The 16,727-nt window shown below is 47.1% G+C and overlaps 8 protein-coding genes across 8 annotated transcripts; 6 read left to right on the forward strand and 2 right to left on the reverse strand.

Moving 5' to 3' along the window:
* Positions 1–855: 855 nt before the first annotated feature.
* Positions 856–1,428, reverse strand: N7520_002483 (uncharacterized protein; the record flags this gene model as incomplete). Its single annotated transcript, XM_057136418.1, has 1 exon — positions 856–1,428. The coding sequence occupies one exon, from the start codon at positions 1,426–1,428 to the stop codon at positions 856–858; it is 573 nt and encodes a 190-aa protein (XP_056999104.1).
* A 25-nt stretch (positions 1,429–1,453) lies between these two features.
* Positions 1,454–2,117, forward strand: N7520_002484 (uncharacterized protein; the record flags this gene model as incomplete). Its single annotated transcript, XM_057136419.1, is given in 3 exon segments — positions 1,454–1,741; positions 1,752–1,791; positions 1,876–2,117. 3 exon segments carry the CDS (start codon positions 1,454–1,456, stop codon positions 2,115–2,117), a joined length of 570 nt encoding a protein of 189 aa, XP_056999105.1.
* A 1,436-nt stretch (positions 2,118–3,553) lies between these two features.
* On the forward strand, positions 3,554–5,437 carry N7520_002485 (FAD-dependent oxidoreductase; the record flags this gene model as incomplete). The annotated part of the gene is made up of 4 exons (XM_057136420.1): positions 3,554–3,819; positions 3,875–4,075; positions 4,130–5,147; positions 5,258–5,437. The coding sequence occupies 4 exons, from the start codon at positions 3,554–3,556 to the stop codon at positions 5,435–5,437; spliced, it is 1,665 nt and encodes a 554-aa protein (XP_056999106.1).
* Positions 5,438–7,327: 1,890 nt separating this feature from the next.
* Positions 7,328–9,976, forward strand: N7520_002486 (uncharacterized protein; the record flags this gene model as incomplete). The annotated part of the gene is made up of 3 exons (XM_057136421.1): positions 7,328–7,551; positions 7,618–8,435; positions 8,655–9,976. 3 exons carry the CDS (start codon positions 7,328–7,330, stop codon positions 9,974–9,976), a joined length of 2,364 nt encoding a protein of 787 aa, XP_056999107.1.
* Positions 9,977–11,111: 1,135 nt separating this feature from the next.
* On the forward strand, positions 11,112–12,005 carry N7520_002487 (alpha/beta hydrolase; the record flags this gene model as incomplete). The annotated part of the gene is made up of 1 exon (XM_057136422.1): positions 11,112–12,005. The coding sequence occupies one exon, from the start codon at positions 11,112–11,114 to the stop codon at positions 12,003–12,005; it is 894 nt and encodes a 297-aa protein (XP_056999108.1).
* Positions 12,006–12,378: 373 nt separating this feature from the next.
* N7520_002488 (uncharacterized protein) lies at positions 12,379–12,942 on the forward strand (the record flags this gene model as incomplete). Its single annotated transcript, XM_057136423.1, has 1 exon — positions 12,379–12,942. The coding sequence occupies one exon, from the start codon at positions 12,379–12,381 to the stop codon at positions 12,940–12,942; it is 564 nt and encodes a 187-aa protein (XP_056999109.1).
* Positions 12,943–14,033: 1,091 nt separating this feature from the next.
* On the forward strand, positions 14,034–14,403 carry N7520_002489 (uncharacterized protein; the record flags this gene model as incomplete). Its single annotated transcript, XM_057136424.1, has 2 exons — positions 14,034–14,291; positions 14,347–14,403. 2 exons carry the CDS (start codon positions 14,034–14,036, stop codon positions 14,401–14,403), a joined length of 315 nt encoding a protein of 104 aa, XP_056999110.1.
* Positions 14,404–15,138: 735 nt separating this feature from the next.
* On the reverse strand, positions 15,139–15,479 carry N7520_002490 (uncharacterized protein; the record flags this gene model as incomplete). The annotated part of the gene is made up of 2 exons (XM_057136425.1): positions 15,139–15,198; positions 15,252–15,479. 2 exons carry the CDS (start codon positions 15,477–15,479, stop codon positions 15,139–15,141), a joined length of 288 nt encoding a protein of 95 aa, XP_056999111.1.
* Positions 15,480–16,727: the final 1,248 nt, after the last annotated feature.

Here is a 16,727-nt window from a genome sequence, read left to right on the forward strand (position 1 = left end):
TAAACCTCCGAGGATAATTCCACCCCCGAAATTAGTTTCATGTCAAGGTGTGGCACTGGCGGTGCTCGGTGATGAAACATGGTAGAAAGGTTGTGCAGTGGCTTGCGTAGTCAGAGCGCCCTCAAGATGGTACTGCATGGTGCAGAAATGTGACGAAAATCACTGCCAAGGGATGTCGATAGTAGACCAGTTGTCGCATCTTGATTGGTCAGTCCAGAACAATAAATAGAGCACGCGAACCCAACGCGGATGTTAATACCTTCATGTATTAGTCCCTTTTCCCTCGCAGACTTCACACACCTATAAATATTCGTATTAAGTGCTTAAGATGACGTAAATACTTCTTTAGGATCAAAGCTCCATTTCTTCAACTTGGGAACTGGATATTAAATATGCAAATAGTTCTATACCAACCAAAAGGCTTTTCCTCAGAAATTAATAATTTAAAATGCAACTTAGATGATATCATCCCACAGAATCATCAAAGAGTGAGTCACAGCGTTAAAGCGCCAAGAGCGAACATGATGAAACCAAGAAGGCCAAATTGGACACTCGGAGTAGAGGCGGCACCAGAATAGACGGAAGCCGCCACACTAGTCCCCGTTGACTAAGAAGTGGACGAAGAAATAGCAGTGACCAATTTAGAATGGGCCCCAGTTGGTGTTGCAGTGATATGCTTACTGAAACCAGTAGAGACCTTTGCTTCTGCGCTAGTCACCCCTAGCCCGAGGGTCGTCTTCGACTCAACAATCGAGCCTCCAGAGCCGGTCACATCCAAAGCGCCAGCTGTAGAAAAGGTCTCCGAGCTATTACTATCCTCAGCATGGGTCAAGGTTGGGCTTTAATTACTGATAATTAGGCAGGGGCAGTCGAAGAAGCACCGGTCTCGCCCGCCATGTTGGGTGCTGTGGCAGTCGTTTGGTATTTTTCCTCTTCACCAGCAAATGTAGGAATAGCACCTTCGGTGAAAGATGTCAAAGTCTGGATATCAGAGCTGACAGCGAAATGATCACTCGATCCTAGAGTACCTGTCCTTTCTCCCGGGGAAGCTGTTGTGGCAGTAGTTGGGCTTACTTCCCCACTTCCCGCAGACACAGTCACTTCAGTATCCGCTAGTCCGGTGGCGGGATTTGTAGTCGCCACAACTGTTTCAGTAGGGACAGGCTTTGATGCTGTTTCCCGCGCCGGAATAACAGTAGTGCCTGCGATGAGCGTTTGGGTGCTGATAAATGTTGTCTGAGAACGTGCCGGGCAGTCCGTGACTGTGGCGGCACAGGATGTGATGGTGATTTCACGTGTTATCAGGACTGTGGATGTATAGTCACTGTTACCGGTCTGTACAGCCGTAGTTTGATGGGTACATTCGGCTTCAGCGACCGGACATATTGTCGTTGAGAACGCAATTGTCTCTGTGGTCACGAAGGTCATCTTGGCGGTGACTGGGCAGTTTGTGATGGTGGATGGGCACGGGGTGACAGTTCTTGGACTTGATGTGAATATCGTGGATCTGGTCAGTTGGGGCATTGCCTGGGTGGTCGGGACAGTTTGCGGCAGCGTAGAAGTCGACTTGAATGACGGAAGAGCTTCAGGCGAAGAAGAAGCTGTTTCAAGAGAGCCTGAGCTGTTTATGGTCTTGCTGCTCAAGATTGCAGACGAAGCAATGACTGATGTCGGTCCCGGGTTGGTTACGGAAGCTGGAGATTTTGACGATTCGAGAACAACACTCGAAAGCTTGACAAAGGTACTAAAAGAAGAGAGAATCTGTGGCCTGGGAAGAAGTCGAATGCGATGGTGAATTTGTTGCTGGAGTAGAAATCGAAGAAGAAACTGGAATAGGAGATCTAGTGAAAGATAAAGGCACAGACACTTGAACAGGTGGCGAAGGTGAGGTCGACCTGGTAGACCGAACCGGTGAGATGGGAGCAACTAAAGAAGAACTCGAAATCGAACTCGACCCAGGAGCCACAGCAGATAGCGAAGCTGAAACCAACCTGGTGGACCGGATTGGAGAAACAGAAGCAACTGGAGAAGAAAGTGGAGTAGACTCAGGAACCACAGCTGGGGTTATCCTATATTTGGAGACCGGGGTAGAGGAGGCTGAGGAAGAAACAGACTGAGACACCGGGGTTGAGCGAACAATGACGGTTGAACGAATGACTGGACTTGGGCTCGACAGCGGGGTTGAGCGCACTAAGGGGGTTGAAACTGGAGCAGAGGCCGCAATAGAAGATTACTTCAACGGCGTAGAACTAGCCACTACCGCTGATGAAGAATGAGATATGCATCGCGCCGTTTGCACCGTTTGAAGGGCAAATTTGACATTGGCGATCTCCACCTCAGGCAATCAGAAGCTGAGTATGCGACATATATCATTAATGTTCCACCTGAGCTAGTCGCATGCCATGTGCCATTCAATGACATTCACCCACTGTCCGAGGTTGTGAGGGTATACAGATCAAATGCAATATTCAACAGGACAAGCCCAGTGTCATTATAAATAGAATAGAAGATGGAGCAGCTCGGCTGAACCACTACATCTCCATCGACCGCGGATGACTTGACTCTCCATGACAAGGTTTTTGAATAGACGGAAAGGTATTAACTGCAGTTGTTACAAATCGATCATTGATTCGGCTTGACACTGCATACATAGGAGCGAGGGATGCCCGCCGAGTGCGGATTACACGATGACGAGCGATGCTGCTTACATCCGTTAGCTTGCTGACAGAGAGAATACTTTCCTATCCGGGACATGGCGTTGCCTGATCACTGGATCAGGACTAGCGGACAAAATTCGTTTCCCCTCTTTCTTCCTTAGTTGAATGGATTCTTTTCCTTTCGACTGTAATTGCTATCCCAGTAGCCACCTCTTAGTAGTCAATTTTGTGATACTTTGATGATTTATTCGTTTATCTTAGAAGCACCTGACTCGGTATGTACAGTATGTTGAGAGATCGACACAATGTGGAGTGTGGAAAGGCATACGGGTAGATTCACAAAGATCTTTGAGGGTTTGAAACACTTCGAACAGGAGAAGGCCGAGGCACAAAGCTCGTCGTCGAATACCAGCGATGAAAGTAATTGTTGTGGTCTTGTCAAATTAATTCTGTTTCCATTTCGTAAAACCATTGATTTTATTTAGAAGATTTTGTAACCTTTGCTTCGACATCTTGTGAAAAAGTACTTGGATGAAAAAAACCACAATAATGCGCGTACATCATTAGTTGATGATGAAATTGAGAGTGTGGGTAAAGAGTGTTGGTAAAGAGCGTGAAAAGAGACTTCTGTGGGAAAGGCTTCAGGTGTTTTTTCTATGATCAAAGAAAATCGCCTACGACAATACCGGATAGATCCTCAATGAAATGTGAAGCCATGCATGTTATTTATTGGCCCCTTGCTCGGAAATGTGGACTTATACGCATCTGGACATTCCTTCAACCCCGCGTCCTTCCAGTCTTACTCTGGAATTCCCTTCGAATTTGCGCTGGGAATCCCCAAAAGAATCGAACCTTCACTGGCGTTCAAGAGTCCTCGAAATCACAGTTAATCTGCAATGCTGCCATCACACAAATTCAAGTTGACAGCTTTTCTCATTCTTACTGCCATTGCCTCCACACCTTATGCATTCAGAAGCTCAACTTGCCGTTGTTTCCCTGGAGATGACTGCTGGCCCTCAACTTTGACCTGGAACGCCTTCAATCAATCTGTCGATGGACGTCTTGTGGCCACTGAGCCCCTCGCCACTCCTTGCCATGTTCCATCATACGATGAAAAAACGTGCGAGGTCTTGAAGGAGGGCTGGCTTTTGCCTGAGGAACAGTAGGATTGTTTAAATATCGATTCCTGCTCAAGGGATGGTGTTGACGATTACTAGCTACCAATCGTCCTCGTCTATGATGGCCCCATTCTTCACAAATGGAACATGCGATCCATATCACCCAATCTCGAAGCCATGCACTCTAGGTAACTTTGTTCGTTACGCAGTCAATGTGTCCTCGCCCGCGCATGTGGCTGAGACATTGAAATTTGCGACGAAGAACAATCTCCGGTTCATTATCCGCAATACCGGCCATGAGTATTACCGCCCTCGAGCAAAATATTTGAATCCAGACCAACTAATCGCTCCTAGTTACAACGGAAAGTCCACCGGCGCAGGTGCTCTTTCGGTGTGGACACACCACCTTAAAGATATAGAGATAAGGGACTGGAAGGACGAAAATTACACTGGCAAAGCTTTCAGGCTCGGCGCTGGTGTTCAGGGAATTGAAGCATATGAGGCCGCTCATAAACACGGGCTTCGAATGGTCGGTGGAGAATGCCCTACTGTCGGCCTTGCAGGTGGATACAGCCAAGGAGGCGGCCACTCTTCCTTGTCTTCCAAGTATGGACTAGGTGCAGACCAGGTCCTCGAGTGGGAGGTTATCGATGGTAATGGCCGGTTTCTCGTTGCAAACCGTACTCACAACACTGATCTTTACTGGGCGCTGGCAGGTGGCGGTGGTGGTACATACGGTGTCGTTTGGTCCATGACCTCCAAGGCTCATCAGGATAGTCAAGTTTCTGGTCTGAATCTTACTTTCACCACCGATGGTATTTCCGACGACACGTTTTTCAAAGCTGTGGAGCTTTACAATACTCATTTGCCATCTATTGTTGATGAGAGGGTCATGAGTATAAACTTCCTAACCAACACTTCCTTCGCTATATCTCCAATGACTGGGCCCGGTGTTCCACTAAAGAAGCTGTTGGGTCTCATACAGCCAGTTCTCAATGGCCTGGATAACCTTGGCATCAAGTACCAATACACTGTAGAGGAGTTTGATACATTCCTTGATCAATTTAATGCCCAGATTCCCCTTGTTGAGATTGGAGTTGCCCAGTATGGTAGCTGGCTTCTTCCACGGTCGATCCTTGAGAGTCCAGAGACCCGCCAAAAGTTCACAAATTCTGTTCGCACTGTCCTTTCTTATGGTGCTACATTGACCACTGTGGGTATAAAGGTGACCAAGGAAGTGACCGGGGAAGTTTACAACTCCGTGAACCCTGCGTGGCGCCGCGCTATCGCCCACACCCTGATGTCCACTCCTTGGGAGTTCAATGAGCCGGAAAAAATGCTCGAGAAGCGGGAATTGATGACCGACAAACTTGTTCCTAGTCTTAGTAACCTCGCGCCTGAATCTGGCGCTTATTTGAACGAGGCATGGCATCTATATTATTATCGAGAATTTTGAGTGCACGCTGACTGATAAATCCTTAGGCCGATTTCCGCCAGCCCGACTTCAAGAGTGCCTTTTATGGGGAAAATTACCACAAGTTGCGTTCAATCAAGACTAAGTATGACCCGAACGACCTCTTCTATGGATTGACTGCTGTTGGCTCCGATGAGTGGACCATTTCCGACAGTGGACGGATGTGCCGTACTAGTCCCCCCGAGTGAATTTGGACAAGTCAATTCTGAGCTCCTATCTTTGTATACAGCTTGTATATAAACAGAGGATACAACCATGATTGCAGTCCGGAAGATCTCAACTGGAAATTTTCTATCGATAAGCGTAGAAACTTACGCAATCCTGTCGAGATAGGTATCGTCTAGAATTTGTGGGGAAACATGACTAAAAAGCCTTTTGAGGGATAAGCGGCTGCCCTCTAGCCGCAAACCATTGGATCATGTCACTAATGATATGAATGGATGACGCAAAAGCAAAAACAAAAACATACAACAGTCAGGATTCGCATGTGGTCACCCACCATACTACTAACTAACCGGCGTGTGGCTTAAGTACGGCTGAGCGGACGGGAAGCCCTGTTTTCCACACCCTATGGTCGTATGTGCTGAGAGTAATTTGGACGTGGAATATATAGTGCATGTTGATGGGAACGTGAGTTTGCAACAGGATGGCGGGCGATCCCTCCCACCCACTTCGGGTTAGCCGCTAAGTGACAGTTAGAAGAAATTCATTTGTATGCGCTTCAATACGGACCAATACAGACTTGGGAGATTTTTTATGGACTCGTAGATATTGAAGATTCATTTTAATTGTTATATAGTACTACCTGTGAAAGTTTTGCATTTTGTTCCTGTCCAAAGTGCATTGTTGTCGGGAGTCCTAATGGTCGATAAAATAAACCCGCTTACATGATCACTTGACATGTTACCCGCGTCTAAATACCTAAGTTAACTAGACGGACCGCCTATGTGTTGACAAATATTTTGAGCTTTGACACCTAATATCAGACCGTCCTAGCGACCGCTTATATTTACTTTAGTGTCATCGCAGCTGATACTAGCTTATGTTAGTGAATCTTTTATGCCGGTCAAATATTCGCCATCGAAAGCGCGATCTATCTGGACCGGGGTGGATCACCCAGGATACTCTGAATATCCGAGACTAGATTATGTGCAGCTACCACATGCAACCTGAAGCAAATCGAATATCTCTGATACATGATTGTAAGCAAATTACTTTCAGAATCGGTGTTGATGAAGTGGCTATGTTTAACTTTTATTCATTCCGGGTCTCTACCGGCACTTGATAGCTTTAAATGGGAATTTTTACACGGGCCATGCGATCGAGCTTAATAAGTGGGTAAAGATCAGAGATAATAATGTCAATTCCGGAGCCAGTGGAACTTTAAGACGAAAAAAAAAAAAGTAATGGAAGAAGAAGGAAATAAAAGAAAGAAAAATATTTTGAGAGCCGATGGTCGCTTATTTTTACCGAGTTGGAATGACAGGCGCAGAGGAGGATATTTTGTGAGCTGAACATGTACCCCTATTCAATAATAATTCTTCCTACTTAAACAGGAAATGCTTTAAAGACCTTTTAGTATTGATTGATATCGAATTCATAATTCAATGGGGTAAACATCCTCCTATTATCTCTTGATTCTAGGAACTCATTTTCGAAGCGCGAATTGAGAGATTGGTCTCGATATTTCGCAATAACAATCCGGATTCAATGAGGAAATATAGAGCGGTATTAAAAATCCAACGATTGGTGTAAATAAGTCAACCCTCAGGGTCCGCCTTGGTGAATCACTAGAAGGAGGAGCCATGGCGTTACGCATCCACTTGGTGGGGCTCTAGATATCGGTGATGCCGCTCTAAATATCTGGTTCTAAAAACATAGTAGAAACCAAGTCACGCTCTCAAAATCCTTAACTTCTCTTCTTAAGGAAGTTTTTTTTATCATCTTTATCTTTCCTTCCCCCCCCCCCCCTCTTGTTGCAGTCACTGTCAATCCCTTTCGTCCAAACTGCAGATATTCACTCGCTTACTGAGAGACTTTGCTCCCTTGTCCATTCTTTTGCTCTACTTTACATGAAAATGCCTTCTCAAGGCCTCTTACTCGCTTCTTTAGCCTTGGCATTAGCCCCCGCGTTGGCGGTATCATCAGGGACTACTACAAGCTGTGCGAATACTGCGGTGAATGTTATGACCAATGGTGGATTTGAGCTTGGTTCAACTAGTACGTGGGAGGCCATCGCATTCGGATCAGGCAGTGGTGTCGTGGAGGATGCGACCTTCGCAGCCGAAGGCTCATACTACCTGTATAGTTTCTCCGTCCAGATAATCCAGTATAGGAAATTGTTGCTGATAAGTTCGATGATATATAGTAAGATAGTAGCCGAAGACGGGGATGGGTACACTGCATACGGGATCGAGAATTTCATCTACGATGTGACGAAAGGCGACCAGTATACTATTTCATTCGACTACAAGTTCACCCTAAATGATGGCGAATCTTGTACATTGAATGCCGATTATATCTCAAATGGCGAGATTTCTTATCTCTTGAGACTTGATTCAATTACCAGCGATGTTGGTGAATGGACTACAGTATCGCAAACCATTACTCTACCAGGTACCTATTTGATTCTTCAAATTTCTGGAGCCTGCGATAGTGGCTATCCAGACTTTTACCTTGACGCCGTTTCTGTGACATATGAGGAAGATCTTTGCACGACATCGACTGTCGCAGTGCCTATTTCAACTCCAGCTGTGGTCAGCTCAAGCTCATCCGTTGCTATACACACATCGACCCCTGCTGTGTTCAGCTCAAGCTCATCTGCTGCTGTACACACGTCGACTCCTGCTGTGATCAGCTCAAGCTCATCTGCCGCTGTGCACGTATCAACTCCTGCTGTGGTTAGTTCGAGCTCATCTGCCTCCGTGCACGCGTCCACTCCTCTCGCTCTCAGCTTGAGCTCATCTGCCGCTGTACACACGTCGACTCCTGCTATGATCAGTTCAAGCTCATCTGCTGCCGTGCACGTATCGACTCCTGCTGTGGTCATCTCAAGCTCATCTGCCGCTGTACGCACGTCAACCCCTCTTGTGGTCAGCTCAAGCTCATCTGCCGCCGTACACACATCGACTCCTCTCATTGCCAGCTCGAGCTCATCTGCTGCTGTAATTGCCCCGACTACATCGGGTGTTTCTCCTAGCTCTGGCTCTGGTTCCGGCTCTGGATCTGGTTCAGGTTCTGGATCTGGTTCTGGCTCTGGATCTGGATCTGGCTCTGGATCTGGCTGCTCTGGCTCTGCCTCTTCTGGCTCTGGCTCTGGATCTGGTCAAAGCACTACCTCGACCATCTGTACTACTCGCACTGCCACTGTCACCGCTTGTCCCTCGAATATTATCGATTGTCCAGCCTCGCAACGCACGACTTATCTGACTACCGAAACCGTCGTTGTCTCCACCACAATCTGCCCTGTTACCGCTGGCGAGTCTGCCGCTACTGCTACTGCCCAGATTGGAACTGGCCCTGACTCTGGTGACCAAATCACTACAGAGACAATTTTCACTACTCGCGTTTCTACTGTTCTCGAGTGCCCATCAACTGTCACTGATTGCCCGTTGACTCAGAAGACAGCTCACACTACTACCGAAACTCTCGTCGCTGGAACCACGGTCTATCCTGTCACCATTACCGGACACCCAATCATATTTGCAAGTGCAACCCCAGCTGGGGCTAGTCAGACTGGCTCCCTCACTACGGAGACAATCTATGCCACTAGCGTGTCAACCATCTATGAGTGCCCTTCCTCAGTCACTGACTGCCCACTGAGATCCAAGACTGCCCATGCTACCACTACGACCGTAGCCATTGGAACTACGGTGTACCCAGCTGGGGCCAATGCTGCCAGCGCTGAGAGTACCGTTACTAGCCAGGCTGGCTCCCTCACCACGGAGACAATTTACGCCACAAGCGTGTCAACCATCTATGAGTGCCCATCCTCAGTTACTGACTGCCCACTGAGATCCAAGACAGCCCATGCTACCACTACGACTTTAGCCATTGGCACTACGGTGTATCCGGTTGGGGGATCTGTTATTGCCAGCTCTACTGCCCAGGAATATTCTGGCTCAGTCCCAACCTCAAGTGCTGCCCACGGCTCTTCCATTGGAGATTCGGAATCTTCTTCCAGCAGCTCTATCCCCGCGTCCGGGTCGACTTTGACAAATTCCGGAGCTAAATCCGATTCTGCCACGAATGGTCAAGACACAATCCAATCGGGCTTGACCTCTGTGTCAGGCTCTAGCTCGACCTCCAGCTCATCTTCTGGCTCTGGTTCAGACTCTGGTTCAGGAAAAATTTCTCTCTCGGGTACAGCTTCTGAAGGATCTATCGATACAGGTGTTGAAACCGTCAAATCGGGCACCTCTGTTGAAATTGTATCCACTTCTATCACCACTAAAGCTATCGGCTTCAACACAATGTCTTCTGCTTCATCCATGTCACCGGCTCCTTCTGCTCTATTCAAAACGAGCCCCAAGATCGCTACCATCGCCAGTGCTACTTACGCCTCTGTTTCCTCGTCAGTCGTCGGTAGTAGCTTTACCCCAGCATCTTCGACTCTGAGCTCCAGCGGTGCTATTTATACTGGTGCCTCGGTCTCCCAGATGAGCATTCTGTCTGGAGGTCTAAGCCTTATGTGTGGACTTGTCGCAGTCTTGCAATTTGCTCTCTGAGCAAGACATTTTATTCTGTTTCCCCTTCAATGCTTGTATTATAACTTGTATTATAACTGATTTTGTTGGATATTAATAAACCAAATGTATATAAATTTATCATCGGACTGTGCCTCATTTACCGTCGCCACATGCGGTCCCTTGTCGTCTTATCTACAAGGTTATACAAAAGCAAAGGCCTATTTTTCTAGCCATGTTTATCAACAAAAATAGCCGCATAGAGAATGTGTCAAATGGGGTCTACCCGCAGGGTACCGCGGGTATCCGCCAAGAATCCAGGGGCGGGCACCCGTAAGCGGTCCTTGGTCTAAAACCCGCTTCAACCCGCGTTTTGGCGCTGGGGCGATCTAGACATGCTCATGCTGGTGTGGAAGTATTTGGAGACGAGGAGACGATGTCGACGGTGTCGGTCTATGGATATCTATATAATCTATATACTCTCGACAATCTAGCGGATGGAAGCGCAGATGTACAGTTGAAGTTTATCCGTTGTGCGTTAGCCCGGGCTTGGCTGGGGTCTTTTTTGGTGGTCTTTGTGGACATGTTATGGCCGCCCTGCAGATTCCAGAGCAGAAAATATCGACACTTGTAAGATAGCCTCCATGAGTGGATTTAGGAAATTGTACAGCCAAGAATGTGGTTCTATGCCTACTATTATTATTATCATTGTGATTCTTGTTGGAATGATGCAGCAACAAAAATTGAGCACAGATCATAGAGAGTCACGGCTACACCGGACTTAAGATATAAAACCCGGAGTGGCTGACTGGTTGAGCAGCGGCAATTGTGGAGCGGATCCACAGGACGGGTATCGTCTAGCGAGGTTTCAATTCAAAGAAACACTCGATCTCAGGTGACTTTGACGGATCTTAGTTAATCGGAGATAGAGGCGTTAATTAAGTGATGACTATGTAAAGTTCAGGCCATCATTTACAGGCCATTTCCGCCTGGATAAGATGACAAGTTAAGTCCGTTAATTCTCGGACTCGCCGATAAGATTCGGGGTCACGTCATCATCAAATCTCAAGTTGGGAAGTTATAAGACTCAAGCAGCACCTCACCATAATTCTGAGGCTCAATAGGAACATTCCGATCTTTCATTGCATATTTCCCAGACTCATTACCCCAAGCTTTCATGTCTGCCATTACCATCCAGAAGGGCCCCATCCAATTGGCCGGCCTCCTCCACAAGCCAACCACATCCTCTAGATCTCCAGCTCTTGTCATCGTCCACCCCGGTGGTGGTGTCAAGGAGCAGACTGCAGGCCTTTACGCGAAGAAGATCGCCCAAAATGGCTTCGTGACTGTCTGCTACGACGCGTCCCACCAGGGCGAAAGTGGCGGTGAGCCCCACTTCCTCGAGGATCCCTCGCAACGTGTTAGCGACGTCTTCAGTGTCGTCGACTACCTCGAAAAACTCGACTTCGTCGACCCTGATAGAATCGCCATCGTCGGTATATGTGCAGGAGGTGGATATGCGGCCGCGGCCGCTAAGGCAGACCACCGCCTGAAGGCCCTTGCCACGGTCAGTATGGTCAACATTGGCGACTCGGCACGTCTGGGCTGGGATGCCGACGAAGACCCGAAACAAAAGATTGGCGCGTTCGACATGGCATCTGAGCAAATCACCGCCGAAAACAACGGAGCCGAGCCTGCAGCCGCACCCTATGTGCCTCCCCAGCTGGACGACAAGACTCCCGCTGATATGAAGGAGGCTCACGATTACTACCTCACCCCGAGAGCTCAGCACCCTCGTGCTTGCAACAAAATGTTGCTTCGGAGTTTTCCACTCGTGCTGAACTTCGATGCTTTTCACCTCGCGGATCTTTATCTGACACAGCCCACTTTGCTCATCGCGGGTGAGAAGGCAGGCTCTTTGTGGCACACTGAGAAGCTCGATAAGCTACTTGGAGGTGCTACGAAGAAGCTGATTGTTCCTAATGGAACACATATGGACTTTTATGATCGCGAAAAGTATGTTGATCTGGCTGTCAAGAACATTTCTGAGTTCATGAACGAGAACCTGTAAAGGAAAGCAATAAATACTATGCAATTTATTCTCAGTCCAATCATAAAGAAAGCAAATGCCATCACTCATCATAGTACATATTGGCTAAGGGGAAGCTTGGTGGGCTCTATGGCCAATCGATTTTCATAATTAAAGTAAAACAAATGGTGATCCCGAGAACCGTGGTATTTCTCAGCTGATCTCACTCTCTTCCACTACGCAGAAACAATTAGTTACTGCAACCAAACTGCTGAAAGTCAGACCGCTCTGAACACCGCCTACTATAACCAGCCGTTTACCCCGTCAGATAATTTTGGCCTGAATATAAAGGCCGTAAACATCCACTCTCCGACGCTTCCAAATAACGAAAACCAAACGCAAATCATTTCATGACATGATAAACCAGAAACGCCATGGTAAGACCCTTCAGCTTTCAATCTACCCAACAACTAAAATCTCCCAGTCTCGACCAAACCCCGGCACCCTGGCAATCGCCCTCTTCCTCACTACAGCTGCGATCGCATACACGCGCACAGGAACAATCCAACAATCCCTCGAATCCCTTCCCACAAACACCTCCCTAGTACTCGCCCTTTTCTCCTTCATCGGTAGTGCCTTAGAATCAATCCGCACCAAGACACCCGCGGCGATTATCCTGGGCCACATCTTCAGCGCCGTTTTTGCTGTTAGCTTTGCGCGTCTACGCGAGGGCGAGCCCTCTGGTGCTGAGATTGGCTTAGTCGGGTCGTTTGCATTGGCTGTAATTCCAATGCTGGCGGACGAAAGCTGGGGCTTGGTTCCGAAGGAATTGGGGTATGTTGGGGGGTATGGGGTTGTGGTTTTCGCGAACGATTATGGGGGCGTTGGGTTGGCTGTGACGTTGCTTTTTTCGTTGGTGCTTTTGGCTTTTAGGGATGATATTCGGCTGATACAGAGTCGGGTGGATCAATCTATTTAGACGTGGATTGGATTGTAATTTAATTCTATGTAAATTATTCGGAATCGATTACTTCGCACTGCTGTTGAAGCTCAAGATCGCTGTTTAACCGGCCGATCTTTTCCTGTTTGGTAAAGCCATCGACGTTTGTTCAATGGCCATCTCAACGGAATAGGTGAGATCCGTCGACGACTGGGGCGCAAATGCGGATCTTTGGGTTCTATCTTCTGCGCTTATATATCTGGGAATGATCAAGGTAGTATATAGGCGAAGCGGTCGCTCGTGAAATCGGTGCTCAAACGCTCCGATTTCACAAATCCGGTAGTTTGTAAGAATACATGCATTTTCAATAGAAACAAATTATTTGAAGATCAAGCCATCCACGGGAAACCCATTTTCTCGAGGTTACAGATAAATTATTGCTGAGAAATCCCTTGCACCGACCACTCAGCTTCCATTAAACTGTGGGTGTAAACCCTAACCTTTGAGTACAAGATAGTTATACAAGACAGCTTCGAAAATTTGAATGCAGCATCTCCTGAATTTGCTGGTTACCGAAGTCGAAGTACTAACCCAATAAGTAATTCTCAAGCCAGGAACTTACTATTCGCCCAATTATCGCTGTTGCATAAGACAGTGACATCGACTCTAAATGAGACGTTATAGATCATCATCAAGCCCTTCCTTCTTCGACGCCCGATTTTCGTGAGCCATTTGATCTCTCGTTTTATCTATCGCATTTGGCTATATGTGGGTCCCGGTGGTGGATCATTAAATCTCTTTTATAGGTTGTTGGTTGTTCACTCTGGTCGCGATCCCGTTTCCGGAAGTGTTCCTAGCCAGATTTGACCATGCAGGTATACAATAGGAACAACTTTGTGGAGTCATACTACGCTGTAGAAAATGGCTTGCTTTCATCTACGTCAATGACTATGAAGGTCATTCTATTTGGGTCGCACGCTAATCATTTAAAACCCCTGAGCTGACCTACCTGAAAATTTTCAACCCCCATCTCATCCTCTATCATCCCCGGTATATTACACCTGTACCTGTCGCTTGCCATATCATATTCTGACTTGGATATACAGATCAAAGTTCAACCCACATCGAAAATGAGGTACATCTATATTCTCGCGGCTTTGGCCGCTTCTGCCATCGCTATGCCCACTGTCGACGGCAACAAGGGCGATGACGAGGATTGGGATGATGACAATGACAATGACAAGCCAACCTGTGATGTCCACCAGACCGTCGTCTGCAGTGGCAACGGAAACGGTGGTCTGCTGTCTCTGGGCAACCTTCTCAACGGTCTTCTGGGTGAGAGCTGCTCCGGTAATGTCTACTGCTGCGACTCTGAGGATGTCAACCAGGTATGTTTTTCTATTAACTAAAGCTTGGGCGGACCAATACTAATTTTGATTCTAGGTTGGTTTGATTAACCTGAACCTCGACCTCCAGTGCAGCCTGAACAACCTGCTTTAGATGTCCGAGAAGGAATATGTATCTTAATCTTTAATGAACCTGGAACTTTATCATGGAATATTCGTATCTTCCGTATCAGCATGCATAAATTTTCGTAGATCTTGATTTATGATCGATATGTAGCCACACATACAAAAATTCGATTGATGGCCGTTAGCCACGAGATGGCATAGTTAATGATCATCACCTCCAGCATACCATGGACATGCAGCGTATCTGGCATGCAAAGTCATTGCGTGGAGACTTGTCAGTGGCGCATGTGGCGTTTCGGAAGATACTTCCAGCGCAAATGTCGAGACCAGATTGGTACAGATTGGTAGGAATGAGAAGTGAAGCTTCTATCCCCACTGCGCCCTGGACGGGTTCTCCGGACCACAAACGCCACCAAAAAGCCACAATGCTACATATCCAAATGCGGGACTTAAAAATTTCTGTAAATATCTTCTATTTCCTAAATTTCACTAAGTCAAACCCAGAGTGGAGCTCCTGGGGAACTGGAGATCAAGCTTTGCGGCTCATTAGTCCCCACAGGGCCGTTCCTTTGTGGGTTACACGGGCGAAGTGCGGGGATTGGAAATTTCTTTACATGAATTCCAAAGGTTTGATGATTAGAATTAATAATCCTGTTGATTGTAACTATAGAATACATGCATCGCATAAGGCGAGTCAAGTTCATACAGAGCTCATCGCGATCTGCTTGGCCATGTGGCTTGCAGCCAAAGTGGCAACAGACGCTTACAGGAGGTGGGCGAGAGAGCACTGGGCGTTGACATCCAGGTTGAGGAGGTTGCCGTCCTGAATACTTGATTAGCGAGGAACTGGACATGATTGATTCGAGCAGATCTTACCTCAGTGCCGGACTTGTCACAGCAGTAGACATCACCGGAGCAGGAGTCACCGAGAGCACCGTTGGCAATGTTGCCCAGAGAAATGAGACCGCCGTTGCCGTTGTCCTTGCAGACGACGGTCTGGTCGACATCACAGGTTGCCTTCTTGGTATCCTTGTCGCCCTTATCACCGGTGACGCCGGCCATGGCGGAGGCGGCAAGAGCAAGAGTAACGAAGATGAACTTCATGTTGATGGTAGAGCTGTGGTTGATAAGTTGATGAGCTCCGCTGGATAGACAGCTCGTAACTCACAAAGTAGATTGGTTTGGTAGGTTGGAATAGGCTTTTGAGTGTGGATGAGAAACGGCAAGACGGGGCGACGGATTGCCTTATTTATGTCTTTGGGGACCTCAGATTCATGTAACGTTGGCGAAGATTCTTAGATGAGGTGGTTCAAAGATCGTGGAATGCAACCTGCCCCTTGTGGCTGACAGAAATGTAGGTACACTCTGGGGCTCGCTGTTTTCGGTAAAGCCCGCATTCCGGATGACATCCGAGCTTTCTACCTGGCATATGGATCATCTTAGAGTTGATGCAAATTAAGAAGGAAATTACATTCAACTGATTGTATCCCTGTTTTACTCATGCATACAAGAGAGACGCATTCGAATGTTGGTCAATTTGCGTCGCTTGAACTAAGAATTAATATAACATACCAACAACATCTGAACATGAATTATCTCCGCGTGCCAAGATCACGAGGAACGCCAAACAATGCAGACAAACTTACACCTTCAACAACTTAAGTTTAAAGAAGTTAAATCTCCGATGTCAATGATTACATAGTACACCAGATGTGCAGGTAATAGGCTCAAGGAAGAGTCATTTACAACTCGAAGCTATCATCATCGCCGTGTTCATGCGTCCTTTGTCGATCATGTCGATCCCAAGGGATATATTCGCGCACTGATAATATTTTTCACTTGGAGATTCTTTCATTTGGAATGTCTGAACTCTGGACCTATCTTCCCCACAAAAGTACCATAAGCTTAATCCGATTCCCGGATAAAAATAAACTGTCAGCCTAATGCATTGCACTATGACCTCACCATATCTACATCATCAGTTTCATTGGCGAACCCCTCAAATCAACTTTTGGTTCCTGACGAAAACAAAGTGCAAGAAATTACCGGAAACTTTGACCCTTGTTCATTGTCCTAGGAACCATGGTATCGCTGCAAAATGCATATTCAATGCTCAAACAGGTACAGCGATTACCTTGGAATTCAATGATCAGCAGTTGAAATGTAAGCCGGAGCTCGAAATAAACTTCTTTAGCCAAAAAAGCCACTTACGAAAACGGGAAGCCGGAGTATGTTTCCCACGGCTCTTTCCCGACGACGAACATTGTTTCATATGCCGGCGGAATGTGATCTACATGTGAATTCCACGAGGAATGCTTTGAGGCTACCATCGGCGTCCGAGTCTAAGCACTT

The sequence above is a fragment of the Penicillium odoratum genome (genome assembly GCF_028828045.1).
Source record: "Penicillium odoratum strain IBT 22623 chromosome Unknown utg000002l_segment0_segment0, whole genome shotgun sequence".
NCBI lineage: Eukaryota > Fungi > Ascomycota > Eurotiomycetes > Eurotiales > Aspergillaceae > Penicillium > Penicillium odoratum.